This window comes from Mytilus galloprovincialis, chromosome 7 (assembly GCF_965363235.1).
Source record: "Mytilus galloprovincialis chromosome 7, xbMytGall1.hap1.1, whole genome shotgun sequence".
In the NCBI taxonomy this organism is placed as follows: Eukaryota; Metazoa; Mollusca; class Bivalvia; order Mytilida; family Mytilidae; genus Mytilus; species Mytilus galloprovincialis.
In genome coordinates this window covers 48188143-48215709 of record NC_134844.1, presented here as the reverse complement: position 1 = coordinate 48215709, position 27567 = coordinate 48188143, and the positions used below count along the sequence as shown (strand labels likewise).

At 33.5% G+C, this 27567-nt stretch overlaps 1 protein-coding gene across 1 annotated transcript; it reads left to right on the top strand.

Annotated features, from left to right (window-relative positions):
• The first annotated feature begins 2333 nt into the window (after positions 1 to 2333).
• On the top strand, positions 2334 to 26574 carry LOC143081732 (uncharacterized). The gene is made up of 3 exons (XM_076257463.1): positions 2334 to 2695; positions 14974 to 15240; positions 26232 to 26574. The coding sequence occupies exons 1-2, from the start codon at positions 2344 to 2346 to the stop codon at positions 15219 to 15221; spliced, it is 600 nt and encodes a 199-aa protein (XP_076113578.1). The 5' UTR covers positions 2334 to 2343; the 3' UTR covers positions 15222 to 15240; positions 26232 to 26574.
• The last annotated feature ends 993 nt before the right edge of the window (positions 26575 to 27567 follow it).

Below are 27567 nucleotides of genomic sequence, written 5' to 3'. Positions count from 1 at the left end.
TAAATCAGAAACCTATACTTAATTATAAAATAATGAACTTGTTCAAGGGAGACAATATCCGCATTGACTTTTTCGAATGTTGCTCTTGCATACAAATGGCACATCAATATAAATAATTAAATATGCATTCGTGCTCCACCTTCAATGCAGATTCTAAATTATTAATATAACCAAAAGTTGTTAATCTATAGGATAGTGAAGACTAATGAAAGCTAACCCATTGTAAAACATATTTTTGAAATTTTTTAAAACTTACTCAGAAAATGCTCGAGCCACTTGACTTTCATAGCTCATTATAAACGTTTTTACACAATATTTTAATTATATTGTTAAAGATCATTTGCTTCTCAAAGTGTAAGACGCAATACAAATCATATGCTTGCATCAATTTACGCAAATACAGATTAAATTAAGTCCTGAACATTTCGACATTGTTTGTTTATCTTTATAAATACCGGTTTGTCAACAGATCATAAGTACATGTTAAGATCCGACTAAATACTTATTCCCGATATCGTCAAGTTTGATTTAAGCCCTGACTAATCGTTAGATTTCTGAACCTCTTGAAAAAGGGGAACTACTTTCTTCTTTTATTAAACAATGTCTTTTTGATTTATGTCATATAAAGAAAGGAAAAACTTACTAAATAGCGATTCCGGATCGCTTTGGTTAATACTTTACGGAAATTTATGGGGATTTGACTAGCGATGTTGAACAAAAATCAATATCGTTTAGTTTTTCAAACAGTAGTCATGGAATAAAACAATTTTGGGGGAGATAAATATTCCTATAAAAGATGTTCAGTTAAACGGATGAGAATACATGTATCTTATAGCGCAATAAATGTTTGATACCATATTTGGAACGTCTAACCTAGGCAAACACAAATATTTTGATAGAAAAAGTATCTAATCGTGGGAAACACAAATACTTTGGTAGAAAAAAAAAGTCGAAACAAATAACATAGTCTCAATAAATCGAACACACTTTAAAAAATAAGTGAGCAGACGTTAAGCTTAGACAATATGAAAAAATCGTTCGTAATTTCCTCGGTAGAATGAAAAAAAACCCAGATCAGAACAAAATAACTAACGGCTTTTCAAACGAATAGTCAAAAGACCTTATACCTCTTATTATAATTTGTAATCATCAGTTGTATGCACATGAAGCTTAGCACATGTGAAAATCTATATACAAATGAATAAACAACTTTGAAATTAATTATAATACAGAAACATATTTATAAAAATTCAGATCGTTTCAGGGAATAAGCATAAAGTAAGTACGACATAACGGTATTGTTTATAAGTTTGTACTTTGTAAAAAGAAATGACCTGGGTGTCCAAGTGGTCTTAGAAGTTCTACTACTGTAATCACTAGCCAGTCAACACTGAGATTATGAGTTCGAACCCCGCCCTGGCGGGTGCACTCGACTTTAATCTTAATTGATTAGGATTGTCAGTTTTCCTAGCGTAGTCGTTGGTTGTCTCCGGGCATTCCGACTTCCTCCACCTAAACACCTGGCCGCTACGAAATAGCCCAAAAGTAGTGCTTAAAAGTGACGTTTAAGCACAACAAATGAAATGAAATCGTAAAACGAAGATTTTGCTGTCGCAAATTGAGTTTATTTTGCGAATTGGAGCCAAGTTTGAAATACAATACAGTCATCGTCCATTCTAAAGCCATATATTAGAATAAGTTCCATTTGATAAATATTTTGGCTTAACAATATCATAAGTCCACCTAACTGTTGCATCGTCTTTAGCATCTATACAATGTGACGTCATATGTATTATCCGGATGTCAAATATATACACTAGACGTAAATTACACTTTTCGTATGCTTCATAATGGTTTCAATTTTGACGAAAAGAAGATTTTGAGGCCTAACTGTTGCATCGTCTTTAGCATCTATACAATGTGACGTCATATGTATTATCCGGATATCAAATATATACACTAGACGTAATTACACTTTTCGTATGCTTCATAATGGTTTCAATTTTGACGAAAAGAAGATTTTGAGGCTTTAAATTTAACGTTCTTGTTCATTTGTTAACACAATGCATACTATATAAGCTTTGAAATTTAAAATAAAGGCTTTCGAATCTAACCCAATGGCATCAAAGTACGTGTCAACGTTCAGTCGAAATTATTCTTACAAACGTATACGTATTGCATTTGAATGATGGATTACATTGTTTCGTCTTCAGTTATTTATTGTGTACGATACTATGACTTATCAACGAAAGAACATATAATAGTAAGTAAGGGTTTATATATAGTATCCATATATTCTTTTTTCTATCAATTTTTTAGCAAGCATGTTCGGCGTATACTGATATGATTCAGCGTTACAGAAAATGTAATGAAGAATTGCAAAATGAAAAACTTAATGTGAGACTGTTGATTTCCAATAAAGAAGAGCGCGAAAAGTATTTAGAGAAATTGAAAAATGATACTGAGTTAAATAAAGATAAACTTCGCAAAGCAGGGGAGAGAATAAAAGAAATGGATAGAGAGATAAGAAATAAAAATCATCACATTGATGATCTGACTCATAGCAAAAATCAAGAAAAAAGAGAAAAAAATATACAGGATGGAACTATAGATGTAGACAAAATGAAACATCTTCTTGAAGTAACCAGCAATGAACAGGAAGAAAAAGATAGAGAAATCAATGAAATGATAGAAGGTAATTGAAATTGTGTTGTAAAGAAAAACATTACGAAGTCCATTAATATTCTATGTGTTATTTGAAAGCTGTTTCCTAGTTGAAGAATTAATGAGCTTTTAACACTTAACAAAGCGTGAAACCATCCTGATCACATAAACACGGTCAAAGCTATTTCCTCCTGTTGTCAAATGAATTTTCAAGGTGAATTTAAGTATTCATAGATTGTAAATTTCAATAAAAATAAACATGGTTTTCAATCATATAGATATGTACTATCACAAATGCAATCTAAGCTAATAAGCGGAAGGTATCTTTTAGATCTAAGAATGATACATTCCATTCCAGAAATAGAATAATACGTCTGATAATGTAGTACGTGGGTGTGCTACACTTATATATTATAGGCTTGGATGAAAATTTTAACAACGATAAATTAATAATTTTGGCAATTTTTTCATCAAAACACACTTTATGATATAGTTTATTTCGGGCCGGCACTAAACCGTTCCATTATATGATATTGGTTTAAGATTGTTACATGAGTTTCTGTGGATCTACATTATTATTGTCTGCGGTATATGGATATTTAAAAAGATATGAGGTACAGTGGAGATCACTTCTAACCTCTCATTAGAACTGTCAGAATATCTGTCATAGAACTGTTCTTACCTGTCCTAGAACAGTTCTACCCTAGAACTGTTCTAAGTAGAACTGTCAGAATCAGTTCTAGGTAGAACTGACTAAATCAGTTCTAGGTAGAACTGACTAAATCAGTTCTAGGCAGAACTGTCAGGATCAGTTCTAGGGTAGAACTGTCTAAATCAGTTCTAGGTAGAACTGTCCAAATCAGTTCTAACCGTAGAATTGTCAGCAGAACTGACTAAATCAGTCAGGACTGTAGAACAGTTCTAAATGACGTCACTGCAGTAAGGGCACTTTCGAATTTAGAAGAAATGCATCACTTCCAATTACTTTGCTATAGCAGATTTACTGATCAAACGTTACATGTACAAATATCGAGTTCATCGGAGAAATATTTTTATAAGATTGCATAGGAAACATCATTGTTTACGTTTCTTCGTTCCCGTTTTTAACAGTCTCTTCATAAATATAACTTCGTCCTGAATATGCATGAAATATTTGCCACTGGACGTTAAGCAACCAACAATCAATCAATCAATCATAAATATAACTCTGCACTTAATTCATGGAATTTTAATCGTAATTTACCTTGTTTGCCTTGGATTTACATTCATTTAAGAATCTGTTTTGACAAATGTTCAAACGAAAATTGTACAGTGGATGAATTATGGGATATTAATAAAAAAAAGTGTTGTATTATAACGTCAAAAAACTATATACATTTGCACCATCTCGTCAATTTAGCCAGACTTATCCATAACGATTATAAATGATATCAGGGAGTCTGGAACTCAGAAAAATATACTCATCTGAACATGAATGAAACATTTGCCACTGGACGTTCGGCTACAAACAAAATCATGCATTTTTCTTTGCCTTCTTCCAATTATATTAACAAACAGTATACTATTCAAAGAATAGAACTTCCCATACGTGTACTTCTTATTTTAAAATAAAGTGTATGAATCAGTCATGTGAGTGTTGGATGATGCTGTAAAATAGTTTTGTTTAAAAAAAAAAAAACATTACAAACCTGAGACTACTTTATACTACTATATAGTAGTTTCAGCACAAACTATAACGGACTTAAAAAGTCACTTTAGTGACGGTTCATTATTATGGATACAGAGAGGAAATAACGGCGCTAAATTTTTAGATATGGTATAAATACACCTTATTGCTATTTATCTGCCATTACTGGATATCACACAAAAAAAAATTGACGTCATAAAACAAAATATCTGACGCCACAATGGAAAAGTGATTGTTGTACATGTATGCTTCAAAAGTTCAAAAGGCCGTGTCAGCCAGGATTAGCAATAAGGTGTATTGTGTTCCAAGTTGGTGTCATTTTTATCACTAGAACACACCCGCGAAATCGCGGGCATTCCGAGCGTAGTTTAAAGTATGTAAAGTGTTGTTGGAAGAATTTTGTAAAATACAGAATGACTGGAGAATTTCAGCAAAAGTATCATAAGTCATAGGTTATTTGGGACAGGAAAATGTTTTTTACCCTCCACCTTTATTTCCAAAGTTCCCAATTTTTGGTTTTCTACATGTATCAATTTCAATATGAACATACATTTAGTATGTTATGAACATTTATTTAAGTAAGGAGCCTGTAATTCAGTGGTTGTCGTTTGTTTATGTGTTACATATTTGTTTTTCGTTCATTTTTTGTACATAAATAAGGCCGCTAGTTTTCTCGTTTGCATTGTTAGACATTGTCATTTCGGGCCTTTTGAAGCTGAGTATGCGGTATGGGCTTTTTTGAAGACCGTACGGTGATCTATAGTTGTTAATATCTGTGTCATTTTGGTCTCTTGTGGAGAGTTGTCTTAACATGGCAATCATACCACATCTTCTTTTTTTTATGTAATCAATGAATTTTGTAAAAGATTTAATGACTGGATAATGTCAAAAAAGTATCAAAAGTTCACATGAATAATTTTAGCGCTGATCTGTATATTATGAACATTCATTACTATATAAATAAAGCGTATTTACTTTCAATTCTAAGTTTACTAATCGATCCATGGTGATCATTGATATAGTATACAGACCCTCTCTATTTAATAAACTCTGTGACCGCCGTGGATAGTAAACTTGAAAATGATAGCAGATAAAATTCTGAAAATACACTTTATTCGTAGTATGTGTATGTTCAAAGTATACAGAAAAACGCAAACCGGAAGTCTAATCTGACTTAAAATTTCGTACAATGACGGGACAATATCCGGATGCCTTTTTTCTCGTTTTTCTCCTAAAATAACTCAATCTGAATAATCATATGAATGGATGACAAATGCGACTATGCACTGTACCTATAGGACACAGAGGCGTGTTGATGAATTTATTCTGGAAAGAAGAGAAGCGACACCAAAAATGAAGTCTTCTCGTTTAATAGTATAGATACGATCCGTCCTGACATAGGAATATTATTGGTTTACAATGACTGAGGCCATATATATTTACATGATAAGTGTAAATAAGTTAAGTTTTGGTTGATGTGGTCAAATAATTTTGTTAAAACGACTCGGTCTGATACATGTATACATATCGAAATGAAATAAATATATTTTTTCATTTATTTTTATATAAGAAGATGCCAAATATTCATAACAATGAATGTTCATTATTTTATTATGCACAGTGTACGTGACCTGTATTTGAGGATTCCAAAACAAGGCTATTTTGAGAAATGTAAAGATTTAGACTACCATGTTCTTACAACAACTCGTCGTCGGAACATGGGAAATGATTTATAGTTTGCGTTATTTTCTCATTTTATATTCTTTTTTTATTATTATATATACAGTTTTCATGACTTAGAAAAACAATTATAATTAAAAACCAATTGTTCAGAGAACCATTGATGGTCTTTCCACCAGTAATGATTTTTTTTATATGAAAATATTAAAATTTGTTTTTAAATGTCAATTTCATCGTCAAATGACAACTTATTGTACGCTGATTCCAAAAATACTAGAACACAGGGAGATAATTTTCTACTTTCAGTTCAAAATATGTTACTTCCGGTACTGTCATAGTTTACTTGAAGCTGATTCCCAAAATATATGGTTTAAAATACTTTTACAATAATTTGTTACAAAAATAAGCTACATCCGGTTTATCAAAGGTCACTTCCGGTTAGCTTTTTCAACGTCATATTGCTTGCAATCTAATGCAACAAGTCTAATAGATTTAACATGAATACATATGAGGTAAAAGCAAAGGTCAAAATCTAGAACGTTAAATTAACATATGACCTTGAGCTCAATTTCAAGGTCATAAACTAAGGACCTTAAATCAAAAGACTCTAGGTCTTTACTTAATATTGTTAATGAGTTATATTACCATATGACTGATATTAGATATAAAAGGGGGGTAAACTCGCATCAAATGTTTACGTACCCTTTCGACTAAAATGTATGTGTAACGACATGTCGCGACTAACAATTGTGTGAAAATATTTTGTCGATATCTTATAAGATTTCTGAAAATGAGAGATAACAAGCCAAAATCAAAATTTTGAACATGACCTTGACCTTTGACCTTGCCCTCATTTTCATTTTTTTGAATCCAGGACCTCAAATCAATAGACCCTAGGCCTCTATCACTTATGGTTTTCCAGTTAGAAATACATTTCACTTATATCAAACAAAAAAGGGGAAATAACTCTCATATGGAGTCTCCGGATAGCTTCAGTCAAAATTGATCAAATCATCCTGAGGATATACCGAGCAATTTGGTAAAATAAATTTGTCGGTTTCTTATACGGTTGCGACATATAAGTAATAACAAGAAAAGCAGTGTTCGGGGAGATTACTCGTACATGGAAAAGAATTTAGTTACACGGTGTCAGTTTCAAAAGCATATTTACTGTTCGATATCATATACTATATGTCTAAGCAACATCTTGAAAAACAAAAAAACAGCAAAGAAAAAAAAAGTTTGCGGAAGAAAAAAATAATAACCAGAAGAAATCCAATAGGTCGTTCCACGGAAAGGTGGAAAGACTTAATAAAGATGTCTTTAATTTCAACGTAAACGACCTCAGGAGTTTTTTTTTAAAAAGGTTACATGTTTCAGTAACTGAAAGGGATTTTTAAACCTCTCAAATATCCACTTCGTGCTTGTTAAATCAAACAGTTTGAAATTAAATTTTTTTAATACTATATGACAGTTTTTACGAGGAGAATAATTTGCTACACTGTCTGAAGCTTTCCGATTTTAAGTTGCAGTATGCAGCAATTTTTTAGTCTGTAAAACCCGTACACCCAATGAAAATATGAAGGGGATATGGCGTAAATATACATGAGACAAAATTAATATCAATACACGGTAAAACCTAGATATTGAACGTTTTCGTTGTTTTCCTTTGTCTTCAAGTCACCTTAAGTCATTCAACAATGATCAATATTTCTCATAACTGGCAGTAAGTTCAAGTTGACCTTTCGCATTTGTTTGAGCAGAATTCACGGTTAGATATTATACAAGCTACATTCCTAATGTTATGACTGTTTGTTGATAGTTTTAAATTTCACCAAAAGCGAATAGAAATGAAAATATTATGTCTAGGATTTCTAAACCTTTACTGAGAGGAATAATTTGATATTTGTTTGCTTTACGATTTTTATATCGTTTGTCAAACGAAGTCGGGAAACGGATAAAGGTTGCACTTTGTAAATACAGCTGTTTCTCAAACCACGCCTCTTTTTGGGAGATTTAGAATATTCATAGAAAATTAATTTTGTTTACATACTGGTTCCCAGTTACTGTATGCTCTCTGTGTTCCATCTCATAGAGACATAACTTGGGAATGTTACCAGTAAATATACATGTGCATATTGTTTACATTGAAATCGTCATTCGAGGTAGGGGTAGTTAAGAAAATTAGTGTTAGTTTGAACTCTGAAAAGTTTAGGGCATATAAACGTTGAAAATATGCCGCACAGCCCTATATTTTGACCTTTGAAAAAACTTGAAGAGCATATGAACTTTCAATTCTAGGATAAGATTTTTTTCAAAAGTTCATTGTAAAAGTGGTACCGTTTAAGCCGTAAAAGGAGTTCCTATGGGAAATTGCATTGTCAATATTTACAGAAATGCAACCTATAGTGTTTTATCCGTCCATCATAAAGTTAAAGTCCATTCATCTAGTATAAACATATTTATTTATAGTGGATTTGGAAAAGAAATTAGGGCAACTTACTAGTATATTAATCCCTTTAACTTTGCGGGTGCGAGTGCTGCCTTGTAGCGGAATTAGTCTACTCGTTTCCGAAATCTACAAGGGTGTCTTTTATTACATGCAAGAGGTATGTCTCTCTAGTAACACTGGTAAGCAATTTATCGTACCCTTCTGACGGACTATCATCGTTTCTCAAGACCACACTCGCAAATTGTGTCAAGAGAGAGCCGAAAAATCGTTCCCTGAAATGTTCTCCACGGAATGGGGATCGAACCAGGAACCTTTGATATAAAATATAAGTTTGTCGGTAGATGCGTCTGTAATAATCAGAATCGAGGGTCCTAAACAATATTTCATCTTGACATAAAATTCATTGATGAGTAAATGAGGTGAAAGGCTGCGTTTAAGTCCTTATTTGAGATGAGGAATACAAATATTTTGTCAGTAGATGCAACGTTGATAGTCAAGAGTTTCAAAATCAAGTCTTTGAAATGAATTAGATGATATTCCGTTTCATCAACTGCACTCAACAGATATTCGATTTCATCAACTGCACAATTAAGTTATATCTTATAGCATTATCATAACTAATTGGATAGGACCAGTTCTGGCAATTAAAGATTAAAGTCATCTCAATATACAGATTGTTTATATAATATTTTGCACTTTTTTTTACACCAACAACCTCAATATTTCCGGCCTAAAAATTTGGTGCATGCACCAATAAACTATCTTGTGTTGGCATGATACTGGTTATGTTGATCTCATATATGTTATGATGGCATGATACTTAACCCCTAACGGGAGGGATAGTGTTTGATTTTATGATGAAGTTTAATTGAGGTTTTGCGCTGGCATGTCATTAACTGCAAGTAGTCCCTTGTTAATTCATATATCATTGTAATTTTTTTTAGTTTCTTTTATAACCTATTCTGACATTCTGACATCGGGTTCTGACTTCTTTTTAACTGAATTTTACTGTGCGTATACCTATGTGTTTGTTTATTCTACATTTGCTAGAGGTGCAGGAAGAGGATTGAGATCTAGCAGGACATACATGTTTTTGACCCTGCCGTAGTTTTGTGTCTCTCCCGGATCGGGCATTTATAGGTCTTGTGTGTTTTTGTTTTAAATTTTGTTTTATTATTTTTTTTTTTTGAAGTTAAGTGTGACGTCCATTTTTATTAAACTAGAAGACAGCTGAGATCCGCCTAGGGTACGGGATTTTCTTGCTGTGTTGCAGACTTAAAGATGACCTTCGGCAGTTTGCTGCTCTTTGGTTGGGTTGTTGTGTCCTTGAAACGTTTACCATTTCCAATCTTACTTTTATACAATGTACCTTTTCATCTAAAAAAAGAAATGAAAATTCTTATATATAAAGAACGCCTCTGCCACGCAAAAAGCCTGGCACCTTTGATAACTATTGAAGAGATTCGAAAAAAAATATCAATCGACCGAACCCTTAGTTGATGAGTACAAAGGTTTATTTAAGAGTTTAATTACTGTATTTTTTCTGAATATTTGTGTCGTATTATATCCTTATATTTAACTTTCTACATCTATTTCTTAAACAGGTAAAATTAAGAATGGAAATTGGGAATGTGTCAAAGAGACAGCAACCCGACCATAGAACAGACAACAACAGAAGGTCTTCTCTAGTTCACGAAAAAGATAGCATTTAGCATCAAACAACATATATCTAAAATTGAGAATGGAAATGGGGAATGTGTCAAAGAGACAACAACCCGACCAAATAAAAAACAACAGCAGAGGGTCACCAACAGGTCTTCAATGTAGCGAGAAATTCCCGCACCCGGAGGCGTCCTTCAACTGGCCCCTAAACAAATATATACTAGTCCAGTGATAATGAACGCCATACTAATTTCCAAATTGTACACAAGAAACTAAAATTAAAATAATACAAGACTAACAAAGGCCAGAGGCTCCTGACTTGGGACAGGCGCAAAAATGCGGCGGGGTTAAACATGTTTGTGAGATCTCAACCCTCCCCCTATACCTCTAACCAATGTAGTAAAGTAAACGCATAACAATACGCACATTAAAATTCAGTTCAAGAGAAATCCGAGTCTGATGTCAGAAGATGTAACCAAAGAAAATAAACAAAATGACAAAAATACATAAATAACAACAGACTACTAGCAGTTAACTGACATGCCAGCTCCAGACTTCAATTAAACTGACTGAAAGATTATGATTTCATCATATGAACATCAGGCACAATCCTTCCCGTTAGGGGTTTAGTATCATACCATCATAACATATATGAGAAGAACATAACCCGTGTCATGCCAACAACTGTTTTTAAAAAAAAAAAAAAAATGTGTTTAGTTCCGATGCAAAGACCTTATCAGTGACTCAATATTAACGCCAAAATATGCAATCTTTAATGACTTGACAACAGTATCGTAATTATATCCCTTCTTAATAAGTCTATTCAAAGGCTTGTCTGTCTTGTTTTGATATTTTATTATTTCTGCTACTAGTGTGCGAACAAAAATCTTTCTTTCTTTCACATCAAGAAAATGGATAGCTGTCTTATTGGCAATCGTACCACTTCTTCTTATTTTTGTAAAAACGAATTAATTGATAAATTTCCCATCAGTGCAAAATTAATATACAAATAAACTCATCATTGATACCAGGGTCTATGCGCGCTTCGTCTATAAAACACTCAGTCGGGACGCTTCAATACAAAATGGTAAAGTTAGCAATACACAGTAAAAAGTGTGGTTTGGCATTTTGGCCCCTGAGGATTTTTCTAATATGAAAGTGTTGTGTAATAGCATCCGTTTTTAGGCAGCTGAGTACTAATTTAGCCTTCAAAATTGGTTTTTAAGAACGAGATTATTTTTCTACATGTTTCATTGGCTATTTCTGTTTGACTCTCCGTAATTTCATATCTAGACCGGCCATAGCTCCCGAAAATGTAACGTTTACAAACACTTTCTAACCGAAGTTTTTGAAGTAATTTTACAACCAATGGACGGAAAACGTTTGATTTTTGTATTTGATTTCTTGATAGATATATGTTAACAGTTTCAGAAAATGGGATTGAAATTCTACTTCTTGTCCTTTGTTTAATATGCACATAGACCAAGGTGAGCGACACAAGCTCTTTAGAGCCTCCGGTTAAAATTATGACCGTAATTAAAAAGGATCCCAACATCCACATATACTAACACCCTTATGCTAAAGAGGGTAGAAAGATACCAGAAGAACATTCAAACTCACAGATTTCAAATAAACTGACAACGCCAAGTCTAAAAAAAAAACCGAACAAATAGACAAGTAATAGTACACAAGACACTCAACCAGATTAAGGAATGGAAATAATTTATTTCTGAGGGTATTTTAATACATATTTTTGGAAAATCACTGGAACTGACTAGAAAATTTTATATTATTGATTGCATCAATCATTTATTTGTTAAGGTGAGTTAAATGGGTGATATTTGTTTTTTCGGGGTGACCTCAGGTGCCCTTGTAATGAAAGAATAGTCGATGCTATATATGCAAGGGTATATAATTCTCCTGTAATAAAGTAATATCTTCATTCTAAATATAGGACTTTAAGTAAAAGATGGACGTTGCATAGTTTATGTCATGTATTTATAATGTGAACTGAGTTAACTTGAGTTAAATGGTTTATATTGGTTTATTTGGGGAGTGTAGGTTAGAGTTTTTGGTGAAGGTAGTTTTCTGAACGGACGGACGGACGAACGGATGCACAGACAAGGAAACATATTGTTCCTCTACTATTGTAGATGGGACATAAACAAATTCTACCCTTGAGAGCGCTAGCTAGGCCACTTTTCATAATTTTAATATTTCCAAGAGCCACAACTCTTTAAATGAAGCCTATTGTCTACCGTTATAGAATGTTTCCGAGATATTTTTTATATTAACCTAGAGTAAAAGTATAATAAAATAAATTAGGCAATAATTGTACCTGTGGGAGCGCTAACGAGGACATAATAAATTTATTATTTTCAAGGAATATTACTATTTTTTAAAAGTCGATCGGCCACCAATATATAACTTGTTTGAATTGTTGGTGATAACAACCTTGGGTATAAGTTTTGCAAACAAATCTGGCACGATTTGAACTTATGCGAGCGCTACTAAGACCGAACGGACGCACAAAAGTCCAGTATTTCCATTACCCCCACACTGTATTACGAAGGGGACAAACATAAACGATATTTGCATGTTATATCAACTATTTTAAAATGAAATATCTTTTCATGTAACTATTAAAATGATCGATATGTATATGTATACTATAGCACAGTCAGATAATGTTCACATAATGGCTTTTACTATTAACCTCATGTATCGAAACATTTATGCAGACACTTATTTCTCACTATGTCATTTTAACTGTGTTCAAATTGAAATTGGGGCCTCGATGGCCAAGTGATCTAAGTAGTTACTACTGTAATCACTAGTCATTTATCGCTGAGGTTGTGAGATCGAACTCCGCTTGTGCGATTGCACTCGACTCCAATCTTAATTTACTAGGATTGTCAGTTTTCCTATCGAATGTCGGTGGTTTTCTTCGGGCAATCTGGCTTCCTCCAAAAAAAAGCGGTGCTTAAAAGTGGCGCTAAAGCACAATAAATCAAATAAATCAAATCTAATTAAAACTGAAATGGAAGAAGAAACTAAAGAACCGTTCTTTCTTTTCTATTATATAATAAATCTAACTAATGCAAAAGAGCTAAAAACAAACAAAAAACATGTGTAAATATAAAAATTCTTAAACTTCGCGAAATTCCATGAAAGATCTTTCCACATGAAGGTCATAAATTTTTAAGAATTAAAATTTTGCAACACTATACATTAGTTAGGTCCACCTTATTCTCTTCTAGGCCCACAAGAGAAATATGTTTTGAGAATTTCATAGATGATATATCTCTGCCTTATACAAAAATGATTCTGTTTTGCTTATTTAAAAAAACAAGGTAGACAAGATGTCCTTTTCCATCATATTCCATACAAACATTGACAAATTATTGTATTGTTTAAGGTAGATATATACTTTTCTCAGATTTCGTGTGTATGCCCCCGTCGAAGTAAAGGGGACATTAAGTTGTACTTGTGTCCGTATGTGCGATCTTAGAAAATTAATAATATTAAGTTTATATGATACTTGTATCAAAATCTTTATATAACAGAGTTTCAACTGTAATTCAGTGATAAATATAGACATTTCAGAGTGTGCATGCTTGTTTTGCAGATCTTTGTCTAGGTTTAAAGTTTTTAAAGCATCAATAATCTGTTTCAAATCAACAATGAGTTTTATTAAACTGTTACTGGACCTTCTTCATATCCATTTTAAAAGTGATAGTGTCCTGAAAATATTTGTTTTAATTTGTTCGATATGATTTGTTTTACTAATAAATATTTTATGCTCAGTGTTGAAGGCTGTACAGTGACCTGTAGTTGTTCATTTTTATGTCATTTCGTGTCTAGTGTAGAGTTGTCTCATTGGCAATTATAACACACCTTTTTTATTTTTATATATATATAGACTGAAATGCTTTTTGGATTTCAAACATTATTTTTTTCTTACATCATCTGTCACAGGCGCAACAATGGGTAATGCGTAACCATTACCATTTTTAAGATATCTTGTATACAAGATTGACGGGAGGGTGTACATATACTGCGTTTAACAATAGAAGTAATGTTATACTTAACTTCTTATAATGCTTAGTTCACAAGAAAGCACAATAAGATACCACATATTTTTCAACAAATATTATAATTTAAAAAAGAAAAAAAATCTATAAAGATAGGGGGATGCACCATTCTCAGAGTGATTAAGTTTCGTTTTATATCTTCAGTAATCATATATTCGGGTTAAAATTAACAAATGTGTGTCAGTTTTACTTATAAAAGAAAAATTTTGGCTTAAAAAAAGAGCTACTTTCTTTTTTTTTTTTCAATATATAATGTGTTGTCTTTCATGACTTTTCAATGACACGTCATGGTATTGTTGGTCTAGGGCGATTCAAAATTTTGGAATTTTTTACATTTTTCAATAGTTGCTATGGAAACAAACTTTTTCGTAAATTCAAAATGTTAACATAATATACACACCCTTATTGTTTGTTTTGATTAACTTAATTTTCATAGGTACATGTATTAAACAATTCCCTTATGTACGTCTTTAGACAAACTTGTATTAGGATTGTTTAAATGACACCTAAGGTTAACAAGAGAAAAAAAATATGAAGCATATTTTCATACCATTCCTTCTTTATGAAAAAATTATAAAGACATTTGAGAAGAGGGGTCATGAATCGCCCACCAACAGGAACCTGCATGATTCTAACAAAGACAGGTACTTAACATGACAACTGCATAAGACCAAACGTGACGAAACATTGAAAACATGGTTTATAAGAGATGATATTATGGTTGTATTTTGAAGGTTTATACAAAAATTTGCTGCTAGGCAAAGAACTACAAGAAGAAAGAACAAAAATTGAAATTAAGCTTAATCAAGGAAGAGCAGAATTGGAGATAGTGAGGAAAGGAAGACAAAAAGCGGAAGACAGTGCTCAGATGGCTATACAACAAATGCAATTGCTTGAAATAGAACATGAATATAAAACTAAACGAATGTTAGCAGAAAAGCAGGAATTAGTTTATCAAAAGCAAAATGTAGATGCTGATTAAAAGATCCACAAACAAAAAGGTATGGAAATTCATTTCTTGTATTTATCGTTGGGTTACATATATGTTTACCTTCTTTTAATGGACGCAGGACATTTTTTTCGAAACATTTTATACTACTAGGGAACATTTTAGCGCCGGATTAATCCGTTCACCTGTATTTCTGATGGCCCATTTCAGCGAAAACTTACCTGGTTGACTAATACTCACCGTACAATTCCCATGAACAGTAATTTGTGTATATGTTCATAATGAAAATACTAGTTGTAGAAACGGTGAAAGGAAAGACAAGTGTAACTAACGTTTTCCGTGATACTGTTATCAAAATTTATTGCAAACAACAACATCTATAAAAAAACATTCTTTTAGACGAATGTGCACCACAATCTAGACAATATAAAGAGAAAGACCAGTTCTTAATCACTAATCTATGAAAAGTTATATCCAGAGCCCATTTCGTTCGTTTTCTATGATACTTTCCAGGCTAAAACGGAATTTAACATTTGATTTAACCTTATAGACCTTTAGTGCTGTATTTTATCTAGGATATAAATTCCAGACTAGGACAGATTTTTAACATTTGATTTAATCTTTTAGACTTTTAGTACTCTATTTCATCTGGGTTATGATGTTTTATATTTTGCTGTCTCGAGTCTATTAAAGTTTTTTTATTTATCATATGTAATTTGTTATAATTGTTTAAAAATATATCGCTAAAATTGGCATTGAAAATCTTTTCGCTAAAGTGGATTAAAAATCAGGCGCTTAAATGGTTTCTACTTTGTCACTAAAATGTTCTATTGTTTTCGCTAAAATGTCTTATCAATGCACTAAAAAACATGTCAGAAAAATAAGAGATGACTGTATTGTATTTTAGCGGAGCTAGGTAAATGAATATTTTCGACTATAAAATCAAGTTTTACAAAGCCCAAGCTTAACATACAGTAAGCTATCTCCATTCTAATACAGCATATTGAAATAAATACCACTTAATAAGAATCTTGGCGTAAAATGATATAAATGAAAAAGTCTGCGAAACTGTTGCATTGTCTTTAGCAACTAAACAAGGTGACGTCATATGTATTCTTACGATGTCAAACATAAACAGTTGGAAAGCAGGTCACGGTTTGACCCCAAGTTTATCAGCAACAATAGAGTCACGTGACCGTGAAAATTCAATAAAAAAACGGATGAGACAAACCTCATTTTAACTCACTGAATACTATTGTCGTAATAAAAACTTATTGACCTAACTAATCTTGAGTATCCATAGTTTATTCTCGTCAAAGCTCACACATCAAATGAAAGTCCTTTATTCTTTATTTTATCTGCAAACTTGGAGTTTGGGTGAAAATTGTCAAGTCTCCCGAACGAAAAATCTAAATATTTACGAGGAAACTAAAAATGATGGGCTGAATTTAAATTTAATAAAGCATCTCATTAAGACAAACACTCAATATGAATATCTCGGCAATAGAATGTTGGATACGCAAACGTCAAATTGATTTCAAACCGAAGCGGTGGTTTTTATGCCGATTTGTGCAAGTGGTTATCTCCCCTTAATATCACCAGTCAAAAATAAAAACCCAGCAAAATGCATAAAAATTAAAAAAGGATTTTACTTTACAAAAATTAGAAAGAAAATAAACGAAACTCGATTTATAACTATGTTATGATAATATAAAGAAGAGATACTTCCCCCTATTTTTCAGAGAAGGACTAAATGTAAATATTAAAAGACAAAATATTACTGCAGTAAAAAAAAACAATTCAGAAATGTGGATAATGACACCTACAAGTAAAAAGATATGCTTTAAATCTTAAGTGAAAGTGACACAATTTTGAATTTCAGAATCATTATTATTGTAAAATTAAACTATTAGATTAGCTTGCACAGTAGCCCTTTGTCTTATTTCTCAGGGTATTTTATAGATTATGAAACTGAAAGTAAACTTTTTGGAAAAAATGGGGCTTCTTCTCTTGAACAGTTGCTGTATCAGCTTCTTTAAATAATTACATATTTATAAACAAAGTATTGTATATATACTTTACCTGAATACTAGTAATAAGAAATGAAATGAAACTGGTGGGACAAATTTTGTGCATTTTACTTCAATAATGATCAAAGATGCTTAAAGTTGACAAGAATTTGCCATTTGAATAAATTCAATTTTGTAAGAACACATCTCTATGAATAAACTTCTTGTTTGGCTGACTTGGCTTGATAAGCTAGTTTTTGCTCTTATTACTATAAAATTGAGAATGGAAATATAGCTTACTAAGTAAAGAGATAATAATATCAGCAAGATTTTATTAACTGACCTTCATTTTCTTTTTTCATATGTTTTTTTCCTACAGAATTTTCTTTGCAATGCATTTTCTATTGCTATTTTTGTGCTTTTGTCCATCCATACAGTAGGCTATCAATAATTTGTCAGGTAATTTTCCAAGACGTTTAGCTTTAAACGCAATAAAGAAGATCTTTGTTTGTTGTTATACTTTTCCAATGTGTAAATTTTTACTATGCACATGACCCTGACACATATTTTGTTATAAACGTTACATGACGTATGTTGAAAAAAGAAAACAATGTCACCGTCAATTTGTGTAGGGGATCAAAAGGGGTTTTAGTTACTTTAAGATACAAGTATCGTATGGAATTGTGAAAATCCACAACTTTAAATCAAAATTTCATTCATGTCTTTAATAAAATCAGTATTTTAGAGCACTTTGAAACAGGTACAATGAAAAGAAGCTAAACTTTACTGTTTTGAAGTAGAAACGTAGCTAAAACCAGATAAAAATTGACATGGCTGGTGGTCACTAAAATTGATGTATAAAAGTAAAAAATGATGGCTTCAAAACAGTGTATAAATTTGAAATAGGTTTCCCGGTTTCATTTAAGATTATAACCGTTCTTTTCTGTATTTGGATACGCAAATGTCAAATTAGGAAAAATCGATTTTTTTGGCGAACAAAAAAGATGGCTATTTTTTTTTTAGAACGGACAGGATAACGGAATAGCAATAACAAGCTATTTTTTGTAATGTTTGTATGTCGTTAAGAAATTATATTGGTCACAAAACCTACAAATTTTAAAATTTAATTGTAATAAAAGCATGACAAGTTGCAAAAAATACTTTAAACGTCAATCTTTTAGCCGATTGATTTGGCGGACTTTTTGACGTTACGGACGACTGTAGCGCCACCTAATTAATTCCCCCTGCTATTGTTGCTGATAAAGCTTGACGACAATGGACGTTTCCAAGGACTTGCTTTCCAACAGTAAAGACTAGACATATTAATATCTTTCGTACGTTTCGGAATGGTTTCTCCATTGACAAAAAGAAGACTTTGATGCTAAAAATGTAATTTTCATGTTTATATTGTGAGAAATTACAAAAAAAAAGTCGGAATTCAAAATGGTAGTGCGGGAGGGACACATATATCCATAATTAAATGTATGCAAACTCCTCACCAATGCTGTATTTTTTTTCATTTAAAAGACCGAAGATTTAAACAGTGTTATATTTTTCTCCAATGGATCCCAAATGTAACGGTCATTATTCCTTGACGTCATATATTGAATGACATCGTTGTTTGGCATGTTACGTGTTCATGTCAAGCTGTCGTATATAAAAATGTCTGTTTATAATGTTATTTCTTTATACAAATAAACCGTCATATATAAACTTCAATTATGTTTCGAAATATGCAGATGTGGGCAAAGAACTAGACCGATTTGGTACTGCTAACCAAGATCCTGATCCTGATCCTAAGGTCAATAATTGACACTACTGTTCTCTGTGTGCTATCTTCCTCCTCTTATGGTACACCGTTGCTCGAGGTAATATCTCGCGGTACTTTGGTATACTTGTTTAGGCGCAGGATCGGGAATCAGGGATTGCAAGTTCTTGGAATCTCCCTGATTTTGTAATATATTCCCCTACAATTTGCGATGTTGCTTCGTAGGTTTCTCTTTTTGGTGGTGCTAGTATTGACTGTATATTTGTTGGATCGATGTTAAGTAGTTCCATTTGTCTTCGCATGTCCTCTCTTTCTTGTTGGTATCTTGGGCAGTATAGCAGGAAGTGTTCTGATGTTTCTTCTTCTCCGCATTCACAATATGGCGTGAGGGATTGACCGATTTGGTTTCTGTATTTGTTAAGTCTGCTGTAGCCCGTTCTTATTTCTGACAATATTCTTCCTATTTGGATGTTAGGCTTGTCTAGTTGTGCGTCCTTACCAACGATAGGAATTAGGTTGAAAAGCTGTCTTCCAGTTTCACTAATTGTCCATCTGCTTTGCCATTTGAGTTTTGTAGACATCTTGACTGCACATCTTACATCTGACATGGTTATGACATTATACTGATCATTTAGTGATGAGGCCTCTTTTGCAGCGTCTTTTGCCAACTGGTCCGCTATCTCGTTCCCGGCTATATTAGCATGGCCTGGGATCCAAGATAGGGTTGTTAGTATGCCGTGTCTTAAGAGCGTTCCCATGCATTCTTTGATATCAGTAATTGTGTCGATGTAGTTAGAAGATTTCCAGTTCAGAGTCAAGATGCCTACAGCAGTCTGGCTATCTGACAGTATTTTAAGCTCAGAAAACTGGTCCTTTATAGTCGTTATACAGTGCTCCAGGACCATTAGTATGGCTACTAGTTCAGCAAGAAGTATCGATCCTCTATTAGCTACTGGCCTCTTTAGACTTATGCCTTGGCTATTTCCAGAATATACTACTGCTCCTGCCCCACATGGTCCCGGGTTACCTTGACATGAACCATCAGTGAATGCCACTACTGTTGAGTCTGTGCTGTCTCCTAATAGGTCCTTTACAACCTGTTTACTTTCAACAGTTTGTTCGGCTGTTCTGTTCTTTGAGCTACCTAGACGACTCCAATAACTTGGTGATCTCCTTAGCATGACATCTACACCAGCTTTGTATGTGAATTCTGGTTCTATAAGTTTGATGTCAACTTTCGTGGCTTTGAACATGTCTATGGATTGGTTTATAGCTTTACCAAATGGAGAATCCTGTTGTTCATAGGTTGCGTTGTTTGTTAAATACTGTTCTAGTTGTTGTTTAATTGGTTCTGCTATGTTCTTTGATTGTATTTTTGCCAGTTCTCGTACTGATATTTCCTCTATTCTGAGGTCTATGGGTTGTATGTTGGCTTCAACTTCCATTGCCTCTCTACCTGATGTTCCTGGTAGTCCTAGGCATATTGACAAGCCTTTTCTTTGTACAGCTTCTAATTTCTTCATATTCTCTGCAGATGTTATTTGCCAGACTGGGCATGCATACTCCATGATAGATCTAACCATGCTGTTGTATATTTGGAGTAGTTTTGATCTTGATATTCCTCCCATGCCCTTAATATCTCTAATTACATATATTGCATTATTTGCCCTCTTCTGCATCAGATTGATGTGGGTGTCAAATTTAAGCTTCTCGTCTAGAGTTACTCCAAGTAGCTTCGGTGTTGGACTATATCTATAGGAGAAGGAGTTGACTTTTAATGTTTTCTGCTCTGCATCTGTGTTGCCTTTTGAGAATAGGCATACTTCACACTTTTCCAGGTTTACATTAATTCTCCATTTTTCTGTCCATTTTAAAATAGTTTTGACATCCTCTGAAGTTCTTTCTTTCATTTCCTTTATGTCTTTCCCCTTATGCCATAAAGTGCCATCATCTGCAAACTTGCAATTTTCTCCTTTTGTGTTATCCATTATATCAGCTATGAATATGTTAAACAAGGTGGGTGATAGTACTGACCCTTGTGGCAAGCCGATTTTGGTATCAAATTGTTCTCCAAAGAAGTTATTCAGCATACATCTGGCTGTTCGATTTGTGAGAAAGCTGTTTATCCATAACCAGGTTTTTCCCTTTATCCCAAGTTTATGCAGCTTGATCATTAACCCCTCACGCCATATTGAGTCATATGCCTTTTCAAGGTCCACTAGCCATGCAAGAGTTGATTCATCCTCATTGAAACCATCAGCTATTGTTTGGACTAACCGAAGTAGAGCATTGGTGGTTGAGTGATTCTTTCTGAACCCTTCTTGAGTTAAATCAATCAATCTGTGACCCTCAATATATGCCACAATGCGTTCTAGGATGACTCTCTCCATTAGTTTGCATATAATGCAAGTTAGGCTGATTGGTCTGTAAGAAGAGGATGAGTAATAGCTGGTTTTTCCTGGTTTTCTTAGAAATTTTACATCTGCCATTTTCCATTCTGTTGGTAATTCCCCTTTTTGCCATATGATGTTCATCATTGTTACTAAGGCTTCTGTAAATTTGTCACCTGCATGCTTATAGAATTCAGCAAACTGCTGATCTGGTCCTGGGGCAGTCCCCGTGCGAAGGCGGTATATCGCTGCTTCTACCTCGTCTTTGTCTATTTCTCTATCAAAGCCTTCTCTATGTTGATCTGTTTCATTTGCTGCCTGATACATGTTATTTAGTTCTTTGTATTCTTTGTTGATACTATCATAAAATTCTTTATCAAATGACTCATCCTTTAGGTGGCTACCTCCAAAGAAAATTTTTTGTAGAATTTCAACTTTACTTTTGTTGTCAAATATTGGATCTTTATTTTCAACAATTAATGGGAGTACTGAGTTATCTTCTGTTTTCCTGGACATCTTTTTGTACGTGTTCCAGAAGTCTTTTGAGTTTTTAGCCTGATTTAGTTGGTTTACGAGGTTATTACTCCATTCTTCTTGTGCATCTTCCTTTGCCTTGTCAAAGTTGTCTTCTGCAATGATGAGTCTTTGTTTGTTTTGTGGAATGTTCCTCATTCTGTATTGTTTCTGGCAGTGATTTAGGTGTTTTTTGGCAGATGTTACTGAGCTACTCCACCAGCATGGCTTTTGGTGTTTTCTTGGTTTAATTTCTTTATATGGGATCATTTCTTTTTGTGTTGCATTTATGATGTCAGCAAATGACTGGTAAATATGGTCAACTGAGTTGTTATTTGCTGGCCTGTTTTCCAACCATTCACCAAACCTTTCTTCTGTGACACGTTTCCACTCTTCCCAATCTACCTTGTTAAGTTGCCATATTTTCTTTGGTGTTCCCCAATTATCTTCAGAGCAAACACGTAGATTAGTAAGGATACTGATATGGTCAGATCTGATGGTCTCGTGTGAAAGAGTGTCGCAACTTATCATATTATGTTGGAAGTTGGAGTTCATCAGCATAAGATCTATAACAGAGTCTGAATTCCTTCGTGTTGGCTGGCCATCGTTTATGCAGATCATGTCTTGTTTGGTTAGCATGTTCTCTATTAGTTCACCAGCTTTGTTAGTTTTGATGTTTCTCCATTCTTGACTTTTGGCGTTTAAGTCTCCTGCAATAATCAAGGGAATATTGCTTTTTACGTCTTCGAGTTTAGAACACAGTTTTTCTATTTGGTCAGATCTTTCTGGTGGTATGTATGGGCACAGCAGTGCAAACTTTATGCCTTTGTCAGTTGTAATATTTACCGCTACTGATTCATATTCCAAGCTGGTATAGATGTCTGTTTCAATAGCAACAAATTTTCCATTGTTTTCCCTCACACATATTGCTACTCCTCCACCTTTTCTGCCTATCCTGGGTTTATCAAAGACTTTCCAGTTTAAAAATTTCAGTTTACTATTTACATCTTGAAAAGTTTCATTTATACATACAACATCAACATCAAAAGTATTTACAGTATTTACAATGTCCTTGTATGCCGTATTAATAGCTTGGGCATTAATAAGAAGGATTTTCATCCTGACGGGTTTCAGCACTTAGTATCCGTTGTATTTCTAGTCTCTTTAGCACTTGCTTATACTTTGGGCACCTTGCTGACGTTGACGGATGGTCTTCGCCACAGTTCACACACTTGGGAGCTGACGTGCACTGTTTGAGGATGCACTCCTCCTTAGCACAGTTGCTGCAAGCGTGCTTGTAGGAGCAGATTCTTGCTATGTGGCCTAGTTTATTGCAGTTGAAGCACCTCGTCACTTTAGATTTTCTGTCTGGCTCAAATTTTTCTCTTTTGTCAGTCTCTGGGACATATATACCCTCTGATTTCAATGCTTTTTCTGCTGAGTCGCAATCTTTAAATGTTACTTTGACTACTGGAAGGTGTTTGCCTGTGTCTCTGTATTTTAGTCTGTGTACCCTGCTCACGTTGTAATCTTTACTTAGTTCTTTTTGTATGTAACTTTCCTCTATCTTTGTTGGTATATTGTGTAGGTATGTTACTGTACTCGTTTGTTGACTCCGACGTGGTGTATGAATTATGGAGTTACCACCTAGATTTGTTGTTGCCCAGGAGTCCACTATTTTCTTGCTATCTTTCTTGTCTTTGAGATGTAGTGCTATTCCACCATGTGGTAGACTATAAGCTGATTCGACTTTATTGGTTAATACTGGAATTTTGTTTAACTCCTTTCTGATGTTCCTACTGTCTCTAAGCGCTGTCTTATCTTCCACTATAATGTTGTCAATTATAAGTATAGATTGTGAGTCTGTTTGCGTACTCTCTGTAGGTTTTATGTATATTTTATTCTTTGTATCTGGTATGTTTTCATTTAGTAGTATTGTTTTAGTTATTTCTACTAATTTGTCAATCTTGTCATTTATGCTGTGTTCTATGCTGTTCTCATCTTTGTTCTTTACTTCCTTGAATTTGGCGCTAATTATTTCTTGTGCCTGTATGTATATAGGTGCCTTGGATATAACGCAGAATGCGCATACGAATTTGATTTTATCTTCGACAATCCTTTGTGCTTCTTTATTGGTATAGCTTGCACATGCACTATGCCACCATTTGTTACATATATCACAGGACAGCCAGATTACCTTCTTGATTTTTGATAATCCTTTTGGGGGGTCTTCCTGATTACAACCGTAACAGTTGTCCGTTTTTTCTACTGTCTGTTTTATTTCACTTTTGCTACTTTCTGAGCTATTAGTGCTTACTTTCCCTTCAAATGGATCTTCTTCTGTCTCATTAACAAGGACCAACAATTTGTTTGACAGCGACCTTGTGCTTTTTCTTTTAGGAGGCATCAGGAGATCACTTGATTATCTATACTTATATATGTATTTCCAATTTACAGGAATAAATTTAGTTTGTATGAGACTGTTTTTAGGTAAGTATTAATAAGAAAGCAAACACTCACCGCCCTGTATCCAGATTCTGTATCTTGTAAACACTTGCCTTGTCTTCTGTATTTCCAGTTTCAGCCTGCTAGATAATGGACTTAAGCTCTTCTTCTTCAACTAAAATTTGAAGGATTGCGTTATCAGGGATGGTAATAAAGCACTCTTTATACGAGTCTAACAAAAGTTTTTTAGTTATTGCCAAGCTTAATAGTTTCCCTGGATGGACACCGTCTTTATTATTCAATGAGATTTTAATAGATTTTCTTGATCGATGTGATCTTTCTTTTCTACTCCTAAAATAGAACTGGCTTGTTCTCACCGAGTTTGTACCCAACTTTTTATTTATACACCAGATTTTCTTGTTTAGAAATGTTATTTGTTTAGTCAGATTACTGTCCTCACTTTTAAAGATGGACGGATTATAATGCCCTTTATTTTTATTCCACTGTTGTATTGATGAAATAGGACAGTCCACTATTTTCAATTTTGCCTGTGTGTGAAACTTCTCTACTATTTTTATTGCTCTATTATATTCAGATATAATTTCCTCCACTGCTTTATTACTACTACTTCGCAGTCTTATATATTTGCCAGCCTTTTGCGTAATGTCACATGTACCGGCCCAAAGGTAAATAACAATTTTACCATGCCTTTTAACCGCCTTTGTGATCCTCTCTTCAATCAGATCTACAAGTTTATGTGTTCTTGCCCCTGAGCAGCACCAGAGTTCAAATGGGAACTCACTGTCTGGGCTATGATTTCGGAGGGTGAATCCCTTACTGTCTGACACTAATATTGGTGTTCTTTATTTTTCCTTATTACACGGTTTGTGTGGTTGGTCTCTTATATATTGTTTTAACCTGGTACTCATTTACAAATTACATATATCTTCGTTGCAAACGTTTAGTTACACACAAAAAGCTGTCACACAACAAGGCATCACATCACAACACAGCAGACATAAATGATTAGAAATGATACTCTTACCGTATTCTCTTCTCTTTTAATACTTAATTCTATACTGCCCGTTCTCCTGATCACACTGACTTGTTGTTTTCACAATGTTTTTACTGTTCCGAACGGATGATATATCCAATAACCTAACTGTAACGTTCCAACTTGAAATTAAATAATTGCGGATTTCAGCCTTAAAATAACTGAGATGAAGTTTTTATCTTGTATGATAGATCAGTTGTTTGTCTCTCAAATAGGGTTAGCTGTAACCATTCTTCCTTTGATGTAAATTTGATTTTGCAAGTGAATTGAAAAAAATTTTCACAGTCCCGCCAAATGTCAAACAAAGGTAGATGCCGGTAATTTTGCAAAGTTATTTTATCCGTTATTTTGACTGGAACTCCATTCAAAAAGAGAAACCTTACTGAGCACAATGAATATTAGTCCCTTTATAAATGTAATCTTCCCATTGTAATATGTAATTCACAAATTATATCGAAAACTTGATGAAATTCTCGGAGAAAAAATTTTTTTCCTTCCCGATCCTCACGCATGCGCCTACGTTTCTTTATTGCGGTATACAGTGAATCTACTTTTAAGTTAATGAAAACTTAAAATTTTGGTAAATCTTCAAAAATAGTTGTCTTCTTTATTTTATGCATCCGTGCATTTATTACTAATCTTTTTAAACTCTTTATATTTCTGGTATGATACCTGGAACAATTATTTACTACTGTAAAAGGGTTTGTGTTACATGTATAAAACCAGAATTTCATGGTCAAAATCTAAGTTCAATCAACCATCTAATCTTAATTTTGCAAATGTGCAGCAATCATTTAAAACCCCTTTAAGTTCAGTGATGAAACTCGCCATGAATATATGTAGCTTAATAATATTTGTTTTCAGGAACAGGTGAGGAGGCAGAAAAATCAAGAGAATCAGAAAAAGAGGAAACGTCTGCAGTGTATAGTCTCTCTTGAATAAATCGATAATATAAGTAAATGAATATTAAGCACTGCAAGGAAGATACTCGCTAATTTCAATAAGCAAACACTAAAAAATCCGAATATCTTGTGATAATAGGATTCTTCTTTTAAGTTTATTTTGTTTTAATTTTAGTTTCTAGTCTGTTTAATCGAAATGCACTCCATTACATAAAGATGTAGTTTCTTTTAGCGCATGTATGAAATATAAGTGTTGCTTCTCTTCATCGGCTTTTTTATACATGACTTCAACACCAATTGCATTATATTTTTTTAAGGTGGCAAAAACATAGAATGTCATAAAATCGGTCTACATGTATTTGACAGTTTCCCCGCCAGCATTTTTTATTACAAAACTGAATATGTATCATTATTTTATTTCATTTATCAGCATGTTTATAATTTTATAAGGGTGTGTTTGTGATTATACTTTTTTTCTATCTAGATGTAGAGCTGTTTAGTTATTTGACTTTAAATTCTTATAACGTGTGCAGAATTACTTATAGGTGTAAGGTGTACAGAAGTTCTAACAATGATGTGTTTACCAATCCAGAGTTTCGCGAAAAGTGGTGGTCCTCGGGATTTTACCACCAACATTTTGTATAGGACTAACACAATTTTAGTATTTTTCAATAGTATTAATATTGAGGACCAGCAAATATTCTTCATGAACCACCAGGGAAAAGAGTTTTCGTGGAACTCTGCCAATTATGCAATCGGTATACTGTTATTACCTTCACTTATATCTTTCAACAAAATTTTAACACTAAGCCTCTTAGGGTCTATGTTACAATGTTTTTACTTCAGTTTTTTTTTTTTTTATCTTACAATTGTATTGCAAAGTTATAATCATAATGGTGACTGAATAGAATGAATTGAACTATTTACTATTTCATATTCAAGTCTAGGAAAAAGTAAGATCACAAAAATACTGAATTACGAGGAAAATTCAAATAGGAAAGTCCCTAATCAAATGGCAAATCCAACGCTAAAACAAATCAAACAAATGGATAACAACTGTCATATTCCTGACTTGGTACAGGCAATGAATTATGTGGTAAATGATGGATTGAACCTGGTTTTATAGCTAGCAAAGAGACGTACAATATTGACATCTGGGCTCTGGAGTCTAATGAATAATTGTCAACCATTCAAGCACTCTAACACGCTTTTTGATTAGCCTGATTGATAATCTGCACTAAAATGTGTTTCTGATATAATTGGTCAGGCTCCAAACAGGGTAGTCACTGTTCATACTC